At 31.8% G+C, this 21405-nt stretch overlaps 1 protein-coding gene across 1 annotated transcript in view; it reads left to right on the top strand.

Annotated features, from left to right (window-relative positions):
• Positions 1-8518: 8518 nt before the first annotated feature.
• Positions 8519-21405, top strand: part of LOC143066215 (uncharacterized) — a 61953-nt gene continuing 49066 nt past the window's right edge. Inside the window, exons 1-2 of the mRNA XM_076239214.1 lie at positions 8519-8872; positions 12527-12756. Of these exons, the coding sequence (XP_076095329.1) occupies positions 8659-8872; positions 12527-12756 (444 nt within the window). The 5' untranslated portion in view covers positions 8519-8658. The remainder of the gene's footprint in view (positions 8873-12526; positions 12757-21405) is intronic.

A 21405-nucleotide genomic window follows, 5' to 3' on the forward strand; every position in this document is an offset into this window, starting at 1 on the left:
ATGTGGTATGAGTGCCAATGAGACAACTCTCCATCCAAATTACAATCAATGAAAGTAAACCATTTTAGGTCAAGTTACAGCCTTCAACACGGAGTCTTGGTTCACACCAAACAGCAAGCTATAAAGGGCCCAAAACATTACTGATGTAAAACCATTGAAACAGGAAACCCACGGTCCAATCTATATAAAAACGAGAAACGAGAAACACGTATGAACTACATTAACAGACGTTCTACTGTTCATCAGATTCCTATATTTGTTTTGTGCGACCAAGTTGAACATAGAAATTTCTAAAGAGAGACATGGAAATATGTATTAAAAAAAATAAAACAGACATCGTTTGTTTTTACGTCATTACTAACATTGCCGTGTTACGTACAAATTAGTCATAATGACCAAAACAGTGAAATTGATGATAAGGGTATTTTAGAATCTGTAAGGCATTCGTAATTGCTAGTAATATAGTTATCAAAGGTACCAGGCTTATAATTTATTACATTACAAGCGCATTTCGTCTACATAAGACTCATCAGTGACGCTCAGATCAAAATAGTTAAAAAGCCAAACAATATAAAATTGAAGATTATTGAGAACCAAAAACTTCAAAAAGTTGTGCCAAATACGGCTAAGGTAATTGATGCTTGGGATAAGACAATCCTTAGTATTTCGAATAATTCAAACTTTTGCAAACAGTAAATTTAAAAAAAAAAAAAAGACCATATAATTGATATGCATGTCAACACCGACGTGCTGACTACTTGGCGGGTGATATCATCGGGGACGAAACATCCACAACAGTGGCATCGATCCAGTGGTGTTAAGAGTTATCACAGGTACCTGGCTTATAAAATGTGAAAAGAAAGAAGCGACAATTTAAAAGCAGTTTAAAACCAAATCACAGCGCTATATGTTGCCATTTTTGTCTCAACTTTTATATTCTGGTAAATTCGAAAACAGTGATCACTTTACTTTACCAACCAAATTTTGTAATACAAGACAGGTTTATAAATCAAAAATACAACATAAACAGGATTATATGAATCACCTATAAAAATCTTGACAGTTCAACACACCACAAAGAACACAATAACTCCTCCCCTGCAAAAAGTAAGGCGTACAAACCGCGATTAAAAACAAAATAAAGGCTGATTCACTACAGGCAAAAAGGTGGTGGGGTGTAAATAGATGTACGTGCGCCTCCCTATGTTTACATATTTAGCCTATATGTCCTATAACACAAAATAATTGAAAAGTATAGTGCATCTGGATAATGATAGTTAATTTGAACAAGCGATCCATGATGAAATGCCACATGATTTAGAAAAGCAGGATCAAACTGATTCCCTATTACATAAAGCTAGCTTTGTTAAAGAAAGTAAATTCATTTTGTAGTCTGTTAATCAGTGAAATGAAATAGTGTTGCAAATGTTGGAAGCAAGATCGCTAAATTGTCAAACAATTAAGGAACAAGTGTACATGTAAAATGTTCTACTGTTCAAAATCAAATTTTCCAATTAGCAAGTTTGCTTTCATTAGTAATTGCTCATTTTTCTTATCGATCGTTTCCTTAATATTCGATTCAGTTGCGATCCACATATGCAAGATCAAATATTTAAACGCATTAAATGTTAATCTTCGGTTGGCATGAGGATATAACGGAATTTGATAGGAATGTTGTAAAAGTAAGAAGTTAAGCGCTATAAAACCAGGTTCAATCCACCATTTGAAAATTCCTGTACCAAGTCAGGAATATGACAGATTTTGCTATGTGATTAAGGTTTCCGATTGAATTTTCCTCGGAGTTGAACATTCAACATCATCAAAAACACGCACACAAACACGCATTGATAGTAATGGAAACAAATAGTCATTTAAAATTGTTTTGGTAAGAACAACAATGTGTAAGAAATGTAATACATGATAGATGAATTCATCAAATTTTGTATTGCGCTAGACGCGCGTTTTGTCGTCAAAAGATTTGTCAGTGACGTTCGAATCCAAAATAGATCATATAAGTAATGAATGATATTGCAAAAACTTATTATAGACAATTAAAAACCAATAGCACACAGTGATCATGATATCAATATACTTCCTGGAATAAGATTGCTTCCTGTATTTTATATTAAAATATAATCCTGGTACCTTTGACAACTATTTTATATAAGGTAGGTTTATATCTATATCAATATATCAGTTTTTTTTATCATTTGTCTAATGTTGACACAATTTCAATTATCTTTCTGCAGAGGCTATGATTTACAATGTATCATTCAGCTTTATTTTAATCAAGGGTATCATTCCTTTGTGTACATCAATAATAACGTTCCGAAATTGTCCATTCATATATAAGGCAGTTTTTAAAATCAATTTGGTTCCATTTTTGGTTATTCGGACTAGTATATGTATTTTTACATCACTGGCATTCAAATGTTAAATTTAGTTTTGATAAATGTAAATTTACAAGGTACTTTGGAACGCACGAAAATAATTAAGTGTATTGTTCATAAAATAGGCTGTTTTCTCTCGTTTGAATAGTTTTCGGTTGTCATTTTGTAGACCTTTATAACTGACTAAGCGATAAGGGCTTTGCTGATTGTTCATGTCCGTACGGTGACCTATAGTTGTTAATTTCTGTTACATTTGGTCTTTGGTAATCATACCACATCTTCTTTTTATATGATATGCTGATATAACACATGAGAGCCATTTTTCTGTGCAATAGATTATGTCTGTTTCTTAAGATTCAACTAAAAGATATTGAGTCATTTGCAGATAAAATTTTAACTACTTTAAATGTCTAATATATATATATTTAATATAGTGTGTTATTAGTGTTTAAATATGACACGGTATTTGATTGTATTTTGTGTATTGAATAAGAATTGATATGTTAATGTGTTCTTTTGTATGAACAAAAAGTTGTGGATTTCTATGACGTCTTGAAACTAAATGCTTTAACTTTTACGTTTGTGTTGTATTTGAATATAAATTAATTTATGCAATCAATTATGTCTGTGAAAATGTTTGAATTTACCTCAACTGTAATTTTGACGTTACTATATCAATAGTTTGTTTACGTCTTTAATTAAAATTATTAACATATTTTTCAATCAACCACTCATGTTCAGCATAAATGTCTATTTGTTTTATTTGGTTTATAACCACTCAGTTTCTCCAAAAAAACGTATGTTGTAAATAACACTTTGACATATTTTAGAACACAATTAATATTGTCTGAAGGTTGAAACTGGTATACAATTGTAATTGACCTGTATGACCTGTACCAAGTTGAGATAAGTGAAATAAAATAAAAAAAACTGAACTCCTAGGAAAATTCGAAAAGGAAAGTTCCTATTCAAATGGCAGAATCAAAAGCTCATCAATCGAATGGATAACGACTGTCATATTCCTGATTTGGTACAGGCATTTTCTTATGTAGAAAATGGTAGATGGAACCTTGTTTTACAGCTAGATAAACCTCTCACTTTTATTACAAAATATTCTGTCTGTAATTGAGTTGTTATCGGTGCTTTATCAGAGAGAAAAACTACCACAAGAGAATTGAAAATTTATTTCCATATACAATATCAAAATTAGTGTAGCCTTTTTGGAATATCCTTAGCTAATTTTGAAAATATTTTTCCGTCGAATTCCCTCAATCCTGATCTGTTATATACCGTCAAATTAAACGCAAACTATGGATACTTGCGAAGCAGTGGCTAATCAAATGTAGCTTGACTACAAGTTGCAGTAGTGATTCGAAATGCAATGAATGACAGTGCATGGATTTTGCTGCATACCTAAGATGAATCCGTCATACATGCAGAATGATGGATGGCTGATTTTGGAGTAGCGCTGGAAATCCTGGTAAATTTTTCAAAGTTAAAAAAATAAGCTTAAAGCTGAAAACAATACTGAAATTCTGACCCAGTCCATATGGCTGAATCCGAACATCAAAATGTATGGCAAGATGATTTTGAGGTTCAAATATATTGAAAATAGTATATTCTTCAATAATGATCTGATGTGAGATAATAATATTTTAAAAAAAGTATCATATCAATACAAATTTTGTAGAATGTTTTGGTATTTTAATTGCAATTCCAAAGATATGGGAAAAGTATAATAGAAGATAGTTAAAACTGGAAATTATTGAAAATAAGTTAATAGATAAAGTTAAAAAGGAACCAAAATCTTATAAATTTTTCTATCCATTATTTTTGGAGGATAATAAAGTGATATCTTTATCTTCCCATGAAAAATGGGAAAGAGATTTGAATATGCAGATTCAGGATTAGAATGCTATTTATTCCATGCCCTTCATTATAATCAGAAACTCTTTTTTGCAAAACTTTCAATTTAAGATTGTTCATAGGATTCTACCATGTTATTCTTTTTTTTTTTTTATTGAAATGTAAATTAAAAGTAACTGAGCTTTGTACTTTTTGTTCAGAGATCAAAGAAAATATTTTTCACATTTTTTAGGGATGTAATGTATCACAAAACTTCTGGCTATCCGTTATGGATTGTTTTAAAAATTATGGCATTCTTCTGCCTTTCAGTGCAAAAGAAGTCATTTTATGTGTATCTGAGGATTTTGTTAACATTAAAACAGTTAATATTATTTTGTTGTTACTCAAATATTATATATACAAATGTAGATGTAAGAACATATCCCCACAAAATATGGTGGGGTAGAATATTTAAAATATCGGATTAATATAGAAAAATACTCTGTATGTTTCTTAACCCCCAATCTAGTTGGAGACCAATCTCTCATCGCTCCCGTTTTCTGATGTGTTGCATGGGAGATCTAACGAAAACTGCTTTGAGGTCACATGTGTGTGACCTAGTAGGTGTGTCTTTTTCGACCAATGAAAACTAGTCTTCGACGATCTTGAAAGTTTATCGTGAGGTAAAGGGATGTTACTCATTTTAATAAAGAAGAAATCTTCAGTCCAAATAATTCATATACTTTTTGATTGGCTTGTTAATAGGTCGTCAACCCATTTGAATATCCTTATAAATTCACAACTTCCAGATCACTCACATGTAGCCTCTGGCGGGTTTCGTTGGATCTCCCACGACACATATCGGAAAACGGGAGCGATGAAAAATTTTGTTTTAATTAGATTGCTTAACCCCTGTACAAAAAGTAAAATGGATCAGAAATGGCATTTGTTAGAAGCAGCTTTTATTTAAATTATTTGATTAATCAACCAAATCATTTGTAATATCTATATTTATATCTTATCATATCCTTATGACTAAATTGATCTATCAAGTATTACTTTATTTTTTATAATCTGTATCGAATACTGTAGTATGTAATTTCACATGTTTCATCATCAAATATAAAATAATTACATAAAAAAAAATTAAAAAAAAGATTTGAAGTACCGCTGGGCATATATTTAGTTGACAAGACTTCTAACAAACAGAATTGAAACAAGAAGACCGGCATTATCATCTGACCACCAAGCTATGAATTCCTCACGAGACACAGACATAAAAACAAACACTCGAGAGTCGTTTTAGATCATTAAAAAGGCACCTCTACCAAGCAATAAAGCTTATCTGTCGAAACAATAGCAAACCAAATTATTTGGTACATTTGTACATTGTATATGCACAAATAATTTTTAAAGTTCGTACATGGTAGTGTTTCATATCATTATTGTAAATGTTGTAAATGTGTAGTAAATAGATTTTGGAATGAGTATTCATTTTACCTGAATTTTTTTTTTTTTGTAATTCATATATTTTGAGGAGTTATCACAGTGTGTTGATATTTAAAATATTAATATTATCGAAAAGGCAAAGCTTCACTATTGCTAGGGGAAATCTACGTCATCACGCAGGGTATCGGCGATTGAAATTGGACCACCATCTTATCGCTTCAAGGTATACATAAATTCTGTCAACCCCTTCCTTTACTTTAGGCATATCTCAGAATAAAAAATTCGCCGCATCATGTGAATATATACTGGTTGGTTACACTCCCAAGTTATGTCTCTATGAGATGAAACATAGACATCATAGCTGGGAACCAGTACGTAATCATAACAAAATATCTATAAAAAATGAGGACGCGTGGTTTCACAGTTGTATTTACAAAGTGCAACCTTTAAGATAATAATATTTCAATTTCACACATGACATTTGAAAGATTTATTTAAAGAAGTTCACTGGAGGCATGCTCAATAATTTATATACTGAAGGTAGAATACGAAAAAAGAAAATATCAAATGGAAACTGCATTGTGTAAAACTGGCAACATAGAAACATAGGAATTATTGTTGAAAAGTACACGATGTAAGGTATGAACAGTGAAATATTCTAAATAATTTAAACACAATTATTATATGTCCTAAATGAACTCTATGTAAAATTAGAAATTCAAAAATGAAATACAACAAAACGTCTAAATCAACCGGAAGCATTAGTACCATCTGGAAATATAACTTAAAGACAATTTTTTTATTATTTTTTATTTAAAAGCATTGGTAATTTAACATTTAAGTCATAGATCAGGAATATTTAGACAAAAAATATAATATTACTTCAAACAGAATTATATGACGGAAATCTAAAAGCCTTTTAAGCATTCAAACATTGTAACCGTAATAGGAAGTAAAAAAAAAACAAAGGATTGAAATTGTTCAGGACCACGACCCTGGTACTTCGTTGCATTTGGATCGAAAATATTCAACAATTCATTGGTAGGATTATGTACCTTTGAAATTTAACCGATTTCAGTTAGCCACTTAAACTTAGTAAGGGTACATCGTCGCCAAGTAGGATCTTCACAAATGATCATCAACTCATGTGGCATTTTCAAGGTCAACTGTTTACATTTTTTATCCCTTTTCTATGCATTCCAGTCTTATGAAAACATTTGTTTTACATTTTTAAAAAAAAGGAAATACCTCTTCATTGTTTATGAACAATTGACATTTTCCTTACTTACTTTATTTCATATTACACACCTCATCAGTAGGCTTATGAGAAAGGTCGATATATAAGTCGATAAGGATAAAAAAAAATGTGGGTAAAACAGTTTCTTCTTCATGGAGCGTGTATTTGCTTTTTTCATATTGTGACTTTTATGGAGTGTTGTCTTATTAGCAGACATACAACATTTCTTTTTTTATCAAATTAAAAAAAAACTTTATATTTCATGATAGAAACACTTTATTTTGTTGATGTTTTGTAAGCCTGAAAATGTGAATATGACAGTGTCAAGATTTTTTAGTACTTGTTTTTGAATAAAACATGTTAACTCCAAATACAGTAACCGTAATAGGTAGAAAAATAAAGAGAGCAATTTGTTTAGGACCAGACCCTGGTTCTTCGTTTTATTTAAAAAAAAAAAACTTAGTGGTAGGGTTATGCCACGTTGAAAATTAACCGATGTCGATTGGCAATCCAAAACTTATAAGTAACTTTGAGAACTAGTGAGATGACCTCAGGTCTGCTTTGGATTGCAAAAGTCATACATTTTCATAACAGAAGCGGAATAATTCTTTCATGCCACATGTGGATCAGGATATGCCTACCCTTCTGTAGTAGCTACTGTCAAACCCAGGTTGGTTTCGTGTTTCAAAATCTCTTTTGTATCTTTCACCTCTCCCTGATAAGATCGATACGCTGAATATATAAACTGTTAATTGTCATATTTCTAGACGCGATAATAAATTTAAAACGGAAAAGTCGTTTCAAAAGAAATTATGTTTTTAACAAATTTAAATTCAACTGATCACTTTCATAAGACATGGTCAGGAAAACAAAAAGCAAGTTGTAAAACAAATACATTCACAAAGTCTATTACTTTGAACATATTTTTAAATCTAATTTTCAAGGTAAGTTCCAAACATGTTTTTGTGGCAATGAATTGAGTGTAACCAGGATTAAAAATCAATGAAAAAGGGGGAAATAAATAGCTCATGGGTCTGTTTAAAAACCACTAGATGTACGGCTAACATTTTGTTCAAAAGTTATGATTCATTCACATGTGTCTGGTCTATTTAAATTAGTTATCAACAAATAACAGTATATTACTAAACTGTTGATGACCGGATATGTTTCCATTTTTGATTCATACAACCACCTCAGGTTTTAATCATCTCTTTGTTTTTTTCTTGTAGAATTGTTAAGGTTTAAACATCAGTAAAAATTGTGTTGTATGATTTTAAACAACATGTTTTTCTTTGTTTTAATGCAGTTTTGATTTGTGCAAGGAACTGATGAGTCTTAAAAGTATGGTTGGCATACAAAATTAACTTAAAAAATAATAAGGAGATTTGATATAATTGTCAATGCGACGACTCTCCGCCAAAGTTCTTACGAAGTGTATGTAAATCATAGTATCATTAGTTGTTTTTTTTCAACATTTTAGAATGATGTTTTGTCATTTGAAAAATACTTCACGAGAAACACTTTACATGTTAAAACAAAATGCACATAAAACTCTATCTCGACATTGTTAAGATCTAATAAAATAATCTTTTCAGGCATGTAATTTTTTACTGGATGGCTTGGATCACGAAGAGAGAATGATATAAGATGAAATATTATTTTACTTGGGTGGATCTGATATGGACAAAAAGTTGATTGGTGTAGTTAACTGTTGTAAGCAGAAACCTGTTTGCAAAAATGGCACCCCTTTCTGACGAAGAAAATAACTACATCCGATTAGCCTTATTATTAATTGGAGTGTCCCCGAGAGCAGTACGTACTTTCTTCGACAAAGAATTTCACCCTTCCAACTTGCATTCAACATTAAATAAGAACAAACCAATTCTACATGACTTAAGATTGAAGAAAACCTTGAACTCTTATCAATGGAATCTTTTGTTTCCAAAAAATGGTATGTATTATTCTTTAACTGCAGAACGTTTCTTGTTTTGTTTTTAAACAGACAAACAATACGAGACGACGTAGGGTATAACACTATAAATGTATATATATATATTTACATGCACACGTACGTATAAAACAAGCGGTTTTTATCTAACGCAATCATAGGTTTAAATGTAGTTTTCAATTTAGACTCGTATATATTTTTTTCGTTTTGGCTTGTATCATATTTTTCCTCCAGTTAATATGATCAGTTCATCCTATTTTGACTCTTTAAAATTTAAGAGTTGATCCTTAATTGAGGTAAATTATATGACCTTCCAAATATAGTTTCGATCCCTAACATCACTGAAGAGACATTTATTGTCGAAATCCGGATATGGTGTACACATTTGTGCACCTCATGTTAGTGGTATAACATCTTTGCCGCATGTTTATTGTTTTCTGTTTAGTATTAAATTAATATTAAGATCCATTTATTTGGCAATCGCCAATGGCAGTCAGCAGGGTTTAAGAACATCATTGGTCTTTTGGAAAATGTTGTTTATGATGTATTTAGACTCTCCTACCATGAATGTTTTTGACATGCACACGTATGAAAATTGCGGTTTTCATCCAACGCAATCATAGGTTTGAACGTAGTTCAATTTAGAAAACCACTGATGAGTCTTTTGTAGAGGAAAAGACTGGCGTATATACCAAAACTCTGTACAAAAAGTATCCCGTACAGTCAAGCTCTAAGAGTAAAGCGAATTTGCTCCTCTGAGGAGGCTGCCACTCAGCGGTTACAGGAACTTCGCGGATTTTTAATCAAACGAGGTTATAAGAAATTGGACATAGATAAGGGGTTTGCGCGTGCTAACAACAACAGTCGCAATGACCTGTTGCAGTACAAAAAGAAGAGGCGCAGCAAAATAGTTCCAATTGTTTTAACATACAATCCCGCCTTTACTTAGCTTTCACGTTTGATCCGTGCCAATTGGCAAAGTATTGCCAATCACCCAAAATTGTCCAAAATCTTTCCCGATCCTCCTGTCTTAGCTTTTCAAAGTCCAGCAAGTCTAAAAGACTTATTTTTGAAAGCAACTGTCTCCTCTAATAAAAGCTGTTCAACTACAGGATGGTGCAAGTCATGTGGTTACAAACGATGTCTGACTTGCCAACAAATACTGAATACTCAAACATTTACTTGCCACTCCAATGGGTCTGTGTACACAATATTTTGTAATGTAACTTGCAAAACCTAGAATGTTGTATACATTCTTCAGTGTCGATTTGGCATGCAGTATGTTGGCAAGACAGAACAGCCATTCAACAAACGCATGAATGGTCATCGTACTGACTACACCTGCAAGCCCGACCTCCACGTAAGTCGTCATTTAAGATCACGTGGGCACGCCCAAGCTGATCTAAAATAAACTTGCCATCACCATCATAGATCACAACGAGGATTGGTCAAAGGCCGACAGACTTGCTCGGGAAAGTTTTTGGATAAGAAAGCTCAGGACAGTTTCCCCAGAGGACATTAATGAAAAAACATAGAAGAGTCACTCATTTTCCCTACCATCACCAATTTCCTGCCATCACTTGTGTCCAGTAACTCCGGCTTCCGTACTGGACTGTTACACTTTTCAGGAATTTTTGAATTATACTAGTTTTAATTACAGTTGGCAGTGATGTGTAAATACGCAGCCACCACTCTATTACTTAACTTAAGTACAAATTTATAACTCATTTTTTATCATCTAATTACTATATATTTGGGATGTTTAAATACGCAGTCTCTGTTGCAATTGCTCTACCGTTGTCATATTTTAAATACTATACTAGCTTAGATCAGTCAGGACTGTTTATTGGGACTGTATTTCCACGCAGTTGTTTAGCATCTCAATTGTCACCACCTTTGGAATTTAGAGTTGTGCCAGTTCACATCGTAAAAAACTATTTTGGCATATCTCTGTAGTCGTTGCGCCGTGTTTGGAAATTTTAAATTGTACCAGCGTTCGCTAAATTGTATAAATTTCAAGATTTTGATAGAGTCTTAATTTGAATCGACATGATTCATTTGAGATCGTGCTATTACCGATGAAGGATATCTGTTATCCGGAATATTTTGAACATGTTGTTCGTTTTAATGTGTTTTTGGGTGATGTTGTACCCTTTTAGACTTGTTATATATTATTTTTGTAGTGTACTGAATCATAATTATATGATCCCTCGCCCCGTAAGATTTATCGTTGACTATTTATTCAGTCATTATATATATATATCAAGTCTAAATTGAAAACAACTTTCAAACCTATGATTGTATTGGATTATAACCGTAATTTCTATGCGTGTGCATGTAACAAATTTCGTAGTAGATGGGTTTAAATACAGTACAAATAACATTTTCCAAAACACCAAAAGAGTGAAAAAATATATTTTAACAAAACGCGTTTGACTAACAGGTTGAACAACTGAAGTTATTATATACATCTCTGTCAGTTTATGGTTATAGGTAATGGTTATATTTAGAATTTCATAAAAACACGAATCCCATAAGGCAGCAACCATTTGATTTTCTGGGGGGGGGGGGGGGGCTATGTTTTTTTTTGGAAAAAAAAGTTTGTTTCCAGTTTTTGGAGAAAAAATAATTTGTTTTTGACCCTGAGAAAAAAAATTTGTTTGTTTCACCCTTAGTTGCCACTATATGTAATGGTAGAATTGAAAGAAAAAAATTGTTTTTGACTTGTCTGGAACAAATCCATAGCCACCTCCCCTTATGTTTGTTTTTCTCAGTCTTAAGTTTAGATGTAGTGTATCATTTACTTGTTTGCTTTTCGTCATCTTCGTTTTTTGCAATGTTTTTTTGTCACTGGATATCGACTTAACCGTTTAAATATTCTTTTGGTACATTCCACCTCTCTGTAAATAACTGCGAATACACTTGTAGCAATTCTGTATATCTTTTATCTGTGTTTAACGGTATGAAAAATATAACACGAGAAATGACTGATTCGATTCAAGAAAAACCATTCTTATGCAAATTAAAACAACGATTAATATATAGTTTTATCTATAATACGAACTTAAAATTAATCAGACTTAGAAAAATCGAATTGCACGATTTCGCTCTCATATTTATATCTATATTTATGTTTATATCCCTTATTTAATCATCGAAGGTCTTCGAAAGTCAACTCGATAGTTAATTAGATCGCGTCTAGACTCAAATACTCACTTAACGTATATATCATCGAGCCCATGCCCTATAAATTATTTATTTTATACTTTTATAATTTGTATAAATGCTTTACATTGTTATAAATCAAATATGAGAATTTGAGTCAAATCGGTGAACATAAAGCCCTTTTAATGGTTTCGATACAGAAAGTCAACATACAAAGTTAGGGAATTGTTGACAATTTTGGAAAAATTGTTTTTGAATGGTGAAAAAATTAACACATAATGTATATCATAATTTTACTTTATATTGTGTTATAATCTTGCAGTTGACTCTAGTACAAAAGTATTCATGCAAACGACTAACTTAGGACAGTATAAATGTAAGTATGAAATATAAAAAGAAAAAGAAAACCTATTTGGGTTTTGTTTACTAATTTTCTCTCTTTCAGCGTTTATTACTCAAGTTTGAGATAATAATTTTCTTTTGATATTTCAGGCTTGACTAATTCCAGCAATTTTGATGTAACTATGATGATCTGTTTGATCAGAAACTTGACACCCGTTACTCCTCCATTAACTGGATTTGACAGTTTACCGACACAGGCCGAGACATCCCCGGAATCTGATTTAGCCAGGATAAAATGTTACCGGAACATATTAGCTCATCTTAATAGTGATACAATAGACACTGTTTTTTTCAATACCGCATGGGGAGAGATAACAGAGGTGAGTTTACTTTAACCTTTAAAACAAATCAGTATATTACTTATTTGATATCGGTCCCTTTTGAAGTCTGATATATCCTAAGCTTTACAATATTAATGTTTTGAGCATTTTTAATGAAGGTAAATCACCAAAAAAAACGCTTTCGAACGCTTGCAAATGCAAGTTTACTGAAAGTTTCACACCAGAGATTAATTCTTTTGATACATTAATAAACGTATAGTTTTACCTACTTACCAAGATAAATTTACCTTTCCTATATCCATTATGTATATTTATACATATAACATCACTCTATCGGGCCCCCTCTAATGGCCAGTGCCCATCCCCTTTATAAAACAAAGATCTGGATCATCTTACTGATTATTCCGTACCCGGGGGTGGGCTTCAGTTTAGATTCTGGGTGCTTTAGTTGTTCATCATCTTAATAACATGTTATAGTATTCTTTTATGTGTCTTAATCAATATTGCTTTTATTGTTTAGTCTGCTTTTGTTGATATTCATTTGACGTGTTTTGTACTTATACATCCCATCATTGTGTTATTGTTCTATATTTAAACAAATGTATTCTTGTTTTTTATGTTTAGCTAATGTGCTTTGCCTGTATGCTTTTTTGTGTTTCTTGTTATAAATGATGTGGCTCTGTACTTATACATCCTGTCATTGTGTTAGTATGCCTTGGCAATTTTTTTGTATTTTTTCCTTAATATCTGCTAATGTTTTTTGTTTATATGCCTATTTTGTGTGTTTTTATAGTGATTAAAGAAGGGCGAAAGATACCATAGACACAGTCAAACTCATAAATCGAAAACAAAATGACAATGGCATTACTAAAAAGAAAAAGACAAAGAGACAAATAATAGTAAACAAGACACAACATAGAAACATAGTTAAGCAACATGAATCCTACAAAAAAATGGGGGTGATATCAAGTGCTCCGGAGAAGATTGAGATTATAACACAATATTGACTGTACCATTATTATTGACATTTTTCCCTATTATTGTAGTTGCATTATTATTCGTTGTAAACTACATTCGTGGAATTCGTGGGTACAGTTGAAACACGAAATTAAATGTTCAACGAATGACAAATTGTATAAATCCTTGAGTTAGCGTATTTACCTCACGAAATCGGGATAAAGGTATTTAGTCGGATCTTAACATGTACGTGTGATTTGTGGGAACAGTCGGAAACCCGGTTAAAACAGAACAAAAGAACCGAAGCTCTTTGTTAAAGAAGGCGATAAATGTGTACTGTATTGTTTACTATAGTGACAAAATTTTAAAAAGTTAATAGAAACAAACAAAATTACAATTTTCCTCTCAATTACGAGGTGTTTTATTTTAAAAACACCATTTGCATAAGTTTTCAATTTATCTAGTACATAGTTAAGCAGAACCATTAGATTTCAAGTCGACGACATGGGTATCTTTCAAGTTGGATGAAGAAAATGCATAACCTCCGATTTTTTTGAAAAAATTTACACGGACGGAAAACATATCAACCTATTAGTTCAAAAATTTTCGTGTCTGCCCTTCCATTATGTGACTTAAGAAAAAATTCCAAAAAATGGATAACAATTATATCGAAAAGAGAAAATAGAGTGCACCTTTTTATGTTAGGGCGTGTTTGAGTTGAATATTTTGTCTTGATATCGTACAAAGTAAGATTATTTCATACATCGTCTCGCTTCAGATTCTATTATTTTTTTATATCAAAGCTACAGATTGACTTTATAACACAAAAAAGTTACAGTACTAAAAGATGAAATATATGGGTCAAGTGACATACTTATCTAATGAGTCACAAAAACAGAGAAGATGTGTTCGAATAGCTATTTTTTTACTGAAAGTACTTGCCGACAGTCTTTCAAGTTGGATGATGAAAATGCATATCTTTGAAAAAATATAATTTTTTGTGTGTGAAAACTAGGGTTTATAGTCTTTATACACTAAAAAAATCTAGTCTGCCCTTCAACGAAATTTTTAATTAGAATTTTTTAAAATGTTTATCAATTTTCGAAAAAAAACACCTGACAACCGATCAGACAATAGTTTTAAGTTGAATCAATGCAGACAAGATCATTAGCTGATGCTCATTAGCTAGTTGATACATTTGTCTTTTAAAATACAACTGACATATAAGGATCGTAATGGTGCAATGTGGATAAATTTATCGGTTTCAATTAGCAAAATTGGTAGCGCGTCATCCCTACATTGGCTTCCATTTCTACGATTGTGAAAATGAACTGGCGTAATGGGGAGATAATTCTGACGAAGTAGAGTCCTGACTGGGAACCGGTATTGATACAGATAAACAAAGCAATGTCGAAATGTTCAGGACTTAATCAAATCTTTATTTGGGTAAGTTGATGCAGGCATACGATTTGTATTGCGTATAACAGTTTGAGAAGCAAATAGTATTTAACTACTTTATTAAAATATTGTGTAAAAACTTTAATTTTGAGCTATGATTGAAAGTCAAGTGGCTCGAGCATTTTTCTGATTAAGTTTTAAAACAATTCCAAAGAAAGGTGTTTTACAATGGGTTAGCTATCATTAGTCTTCACTATCCCATAGATTAACAACTTTCGGTTATATTAATAATTCAGAATCTTCATTGAAGGTGGAGCACAAATACACAATTAAGAGAATTATATTTATTTGCAAGAGTGACATTCCTTTGTTTTATGTTCCGATTCGGAAAAAAATCAATGTGGGTATTGTCTCCCTTGAACAGGTTCATTATTTTATAATTAAGTGTATGTTTCTGATTTAATTTTGAATAATTACATAATGTATCAATTCAATAGATTTCAGTTTTGTTATTGGTGTATTTAAGACATTTATGTACGAATATAATTTTTATTACTGCAAATAACATACGTGTGAATATGAGCAGAAGAAATTAGAGTTGCAAAAATACAATTTCATCCTAAATATCAAAAGAAGATGTGGTATGATTGCAATTGAGACAACTCTCTACAAGAGACCAGAAATAAAATTGGATACCATCACTTTTTTTAAATCTTTTTTTATATATAATGTTATACCACAAAAACATGATTAAAGCAAGATCTAATTCTGTTTCTTAACTGCTAAAATAACTAAATAAACTTACTAAATTTTAAGATCTGTCAAATGAATAAAATTGAGAATGGAAATGGGGAATGTGCCAAAGAGACAACAACCCTCAGCTGGCCCCTAAACAAATATATACTAGTTCAGTGATAATGAACGCCATACTAATTTCCAAATTGTACACAAGAAACTAAAATTAAAATAATACAAGACTAACAAAGGCCAGAGGCTCCTGACTTGTTTGTTAGTTTTGTTAGTTTTTGAGGTGAATACTGACACCTTTGTGCTTTAAAAAGAATATTTCCATTAAATTGGTTGTGAAATACCGGAACGTATAAAAAGTCTGCATGTTAAGCTATATTTACGAATGATGTCCTTATACCGATGACAAAATTTAGTAAATGTTTTGACTTGTTTGTGATATCGAAAACATTGGTGTAATAATTTTTCAGTAATACATACATTTCTCTCGTCAAAATCTAAAACATTGTTACATACAGGAGCGAATCGTACAAGTTGAGATATATAAACACCGTAAGATGGTGACAAGGAAACGTCACCATCTAAAAATGGATAATTAACGATAGGAAATGAAAAATCATCTCTTTTATCATAAATTTTAGCATTCAGCTTTCCGTTAGTGATATAGATATCAAGATCGGGGAAAGGGCAGTGGTCATTGTTAGTATTAGCTTTCTTTAAAGTAAGTTCAACAGGATAAATTTATCAGATGTTGTTTCGATGGGTCTTTGCTTATTTTTGTCATAAATTGTGACTCATAGCAATAAAAAAAAACAGGTCCGCAATAAGTGGTGCACAGTTAGTCCCCATTGGAATTCCGATAATCTGACGATATACGGAATCCCCAAAGCGAACAAAAATGTTATCTAGTAAAAATTCAAGGGCATATATAGTATCAAAGCATGTCCAATTGACATAGTTTTTTTTATTGCTACTAAAAAATGACCTAAAAGAGTTTGAACATATATATTCACATTTTGACTTTTTAAATGCCCATTTAATTAGGTGTGTGAATTTTTTCTTAATGAGAATGTGAGGCAATGTGGTATACAGGGTAAAAAAAAAAACTTTGAACAGATTCAAAATCACCAATATAAGCATGCAATTTATCAAGTACTTCCAACGAGTTCTTGACACTCCAAAATTATATAATTTCACTATTTTCGAAGGCCTTATTTAAACAATTTAGTGTCAGGTTTTTAATTGTACCAAGTGTGCTGGTAAGAAGAATAGACAATTAAGTAGTGGAACAATGGCTTGAAGACGAAATAAATCTATATTTGTAAGGTGTTTTGTGTAGCTTCGGAAGCCAATACATAGTTGGGACTTTCATTGTATTTGGCTCTGCTTGTAAAGCGGTAGCTAAAAGTTTATGTTTGTTACAGATGTCGTATTCTGAAAATGGAGTCAGTTGGAATGTTGGTGAATTGGTGATTTCTGTTTTCAGAACCTCAATGTGCAATTTACGTCAAACAATAATAATATTATTAGCAGCTTTATCGGCCGGGACAAAAACAAATTTCTTGGCTAGTTCTTTTAGTTTATGTTTGATACGAGAAATAGGTTTATTGTGGTTATTGTTAATAGTAAAATGTTCTTTAAAATATTGAATACGTCAATCAACTATCTTCATTACTGAATTAAAAAAAGAGTCCAAAGATTTTTTTGTCAGCTTTTTTCCGTTTTATCCATTTTATACAGAAAGTATGGAGTGAGTCGTTGATGATATTACGACACTCATTCCAATTAATAATTGACGGGGGACGATATTTAGGTCCTTTACTGAGTAATGATTTTAACTCTCGGTCTTGAACAATGTTTCCCTCGGGTTTAGTTTGTTACCCCGATTTTGTTTTTTGTCCATGGATTTATGAGTTTTGAACAGCGGTATACTACTGTTGCCTTTATTTAAGATCTCCTGTTATAACATGGGAAATGGGTCCATAAATATATTCGGAGGTACTACAATTACATGAAGTAGGTGTATTTTCACTGATATTAACATCTTTACACAATTGACTATAATTAAACACAAATTTCCGGGTAGATTTCTTGTAAATATAACAAATAAGAGGTAGCTCAGTATTGTCAAAATATCCAGGAATTTGTTCTTTAACAGAATGGTCGTTAAATATACCGGCAATATTTACAAAATCAAAACCTTTTTTGACATACTTTATTTTAATAAAATGTTTTTATGATCTTCAGGGGTATCAATTTTGGGAAATAGTTTAGAATAACAATATGCCATAATAATTTGAACAATTTCATACTTAGGACTGCTACATGAAATTGTGTTGCAATCCTCCAAAATTTTATTGAACTTATTAACCGGTAATGCACAGAGTTTTGTTAACAGATAATGAATGTCTGCCGTTGTTTTTTAAAATAGAAATTAGGTCCGAAATATTGGTATGATTGGTCCGAAATTTTCTTTGATTGCAATTTGTTCTACGACCGTGAGAACGGTTTTTAAGAACAGTTTTAGAAACTATATCCAAAATGTTAACGGAATCGGTTCTAGATATATTACCAATTCCCATGATATTATCATAAAGACCGAAAGGGTAGACTGTCTGTAATTTTTTAATCCAAATTAATTCAATTATTTTCCGTGATCGTATAAACTTTGAATGAGATTCACCAGGCTGCTTATTTACTACTTCTAAAGGTTGAACTGCTAAATATTTCAAAGGATGGTTGTGCTTCTTAAGGTGTTGGTATGATACTTTTAAATTTATTGGGTCTTTTAAAACGATACAGATGTTCTTGAGTGCATTTAGATAAATATCGTCCAGTTTCTCCTACGTACTGAATACCACATCCCGGTTTTTTTCATGCGAGTAAATAAATAATACTGTTTGTTTTTCAAGTTATATCAGTTTCAAAATTCAAAGAAAATGTGAGAATGTATATTTATACATGTAATTATTAGTTATATAATAAAAACGACTTTAAATGAAGCTTAAATCACTGAATATGCCTGAATTCCGGAGTTCACTTATTGCCTTAAATTGTCTTCGGCAATATGATGAATAATAATCATCAGCTTTCAGGAAATAAGCTTAATGCCTGAAAATTTTAGGCATTAACCTAATGCCTAGGCGTTAGCTTGTTGCCTAGGATTTAATCATAAAGCCTGATTTCACTTATTGACGCTAACATATATAAAACGTCTAAATGTCAGCCCAACTAGTTAAATTCTTTTCGTTCTTCCCTGGCCGGGATTTAAACTCATGCTATTGAGATATCGTGGCATCAAATCGCCTTGTCAATTCTTGACGTCCAGTTTTCTTTTGATAAAATTAGCAACATAAAAATTAAGACCGTTATTCTCTTCAAAAAATCAATAAGCATCGTTTGGTCAAAATTTATAAAGATATCATCAACATTACACTTATAATTTCTTTCCGAATACTTCAGAAATTACTAAATTGAGACTGATTGACACAATAATAAACATATGTTCTGAATCTTCTCTAGATTTTGGACACATTGAACATGTGTCATTATCAGAAAAGTACTCTTTTTGACAGATTGACTTTTATTAGTAAACAAAGTTCTATGAAATACTTTGAAATTAAGTTTTACTGCATTCACCAGGCAAGATATGTAAATTTGAAAAATAATTATTCTAGGATAATATATATGTCATTCTGGAAATTTTAACAGCGGTATACTACTGTTCCCTTTATTTCGATCCAATAAGATTCTGATACAGGCAATTTTCTAACAAATTTTATTAAGAAATTAAAATGTTCGGGTACCGAATGCCTGACGCGCTAGATCGTTCGACCACCTAAGCTCTACTAAAATAAAACCTTAAATTGCCGGGTTATACCTTTCCTAGTCAGATTTAATTTAGAATGGTAACATAGTACATGTTATATAAGGCATGCAGATGGAATTTACTGATCACCGGAGATATCTACTACACGTGGATCTTACAAAATAAAGTAGGATTCATTCTCAGAAATAATTATATTAAAGGTGTCTGAACCAGTGACAACTCCACGACAGGTTTTTTTTCCATCGGATCAGCAGTGTTTATATGTATAAAAGTATTTAAGGAATGATTGTAATACTTTTTCTATGAAGAAATAACATACAAATTGTGGTGCAAAAGAGGGACAAAAGATACCAAAGGGACAGTCAAACTCATAAATCTAAAACAAACTGACAACGCCATGACTAAAAATGAAAAAGACAAACAGACAAACAATAGTACACATGACACAACATAGAAAACTAAAGAATAAACAACACGAACCCCACCAAAACCTAGGGGTGATCTCAGGTCCTCCGGAAGGGTAAGCAGATCCAGCTCAACATGTGGCACCCGTCGTGTTGCTTATGTGATAACAAATCCGGTAAATAGTCTAATTCGATAGGTCACATTCATGAAAGGGAAACTGAACAACGCTTATAGACGGTTATTAAACCAAAAAAAATATAGCCACGAATGATTCCTTTAAAGTTGCTTCTAAATTCCATTCCAAGGAATAAATCACGAACATAGTTGATGATGTCACATTCGCATGACAAAACTATATTTATGCGATGCGATGATCCACAAAATTACCTCAGCAACGTGTAACTTTAAAATTTAACTTACACGAAAATAAATTAAACAGGAATGTGTCCATAGTACACGGATTTTAGTCAAATAACATTGAAATGAGCGCAACGACCGGTAAGATAAACAGTAGTTCACTGAATTCCTCCAACACGTTAGTGTCGTTAACATTTTAAGTGAATGATCCTTGAAGTGTTTTGTATAACGTGTGTCTTTTTTGTTCTTGTAGATTGTGCAAAAAAAAAACCATTGTGACTAAAAATAGAATAAAGAGATAAAATCGTATAGCTTGTAAACTATAAAAGGTAGAGAGAACACCTGTGTACAAAATGTTCTTTTTCTCTTTATGGAGTCATTGACTTTACATAATAATTTGGAGGTTTTTTTAAAACAATTATGAGTTATTTAGACAGAATCTGTAAAAACTAAATAGATCAGCCAAACAAGTTTCATAAAAATGCCTAGTTAACTTGCATTGGAATTGACCAGCTTTTCCAATCACTTTGCGTCCGGCGTCCGGCGTCGTTAACTTTTACAAAAATCTTCTCCTCTGAAACTAATTAGCCAAATTTAACCAACCTATGCCAAAATCATCATTGAGGTATCTAGTTTAAAAAATGTGTCCGGTGACCCGGCTATCCAACTAAGATGGCCGCCACGGCTAAAAATAGAACATAGGGGTAAAATGCAGTTTTTGGCTTATAACTAAAAAACCAAAGCAATTATAGCAAATCTGACACTGGGTAAATTTGTTTATCAGGTCAAGATCTATCTGCCCTGATATTTTCAGATGAATCAGATAAACCGTTGTTGGGTTGCTGCCCCTAAATTGGTAATTTTAAGGAAATTTTACTGTTTTTGGTTATTATCTTGAACGTTATTATAGATAGAGATAAACTGTAAACAGCAAAAATGTTCAGCAAAGTAAGATTTACAAATAAGTCAACATGACCGAAATGGTCAGTTGACCC

This window comes from Mytilus galloprovincialis, chromosome 3 (genome assembly GCF_965363235.1).
Source record: "Mytilus galloprovincialis chromosome 3, xbMytGall1.hap1.1, whole genome shotgun sequence".
Classification (NCBI taxonomy): domain Eukaryota; kingdom Metazoa; phylum Mollusca; class Bivalvia; order Mytilida; family Mytilidae; genus Mytilus; species Mytilus galloprovincialis.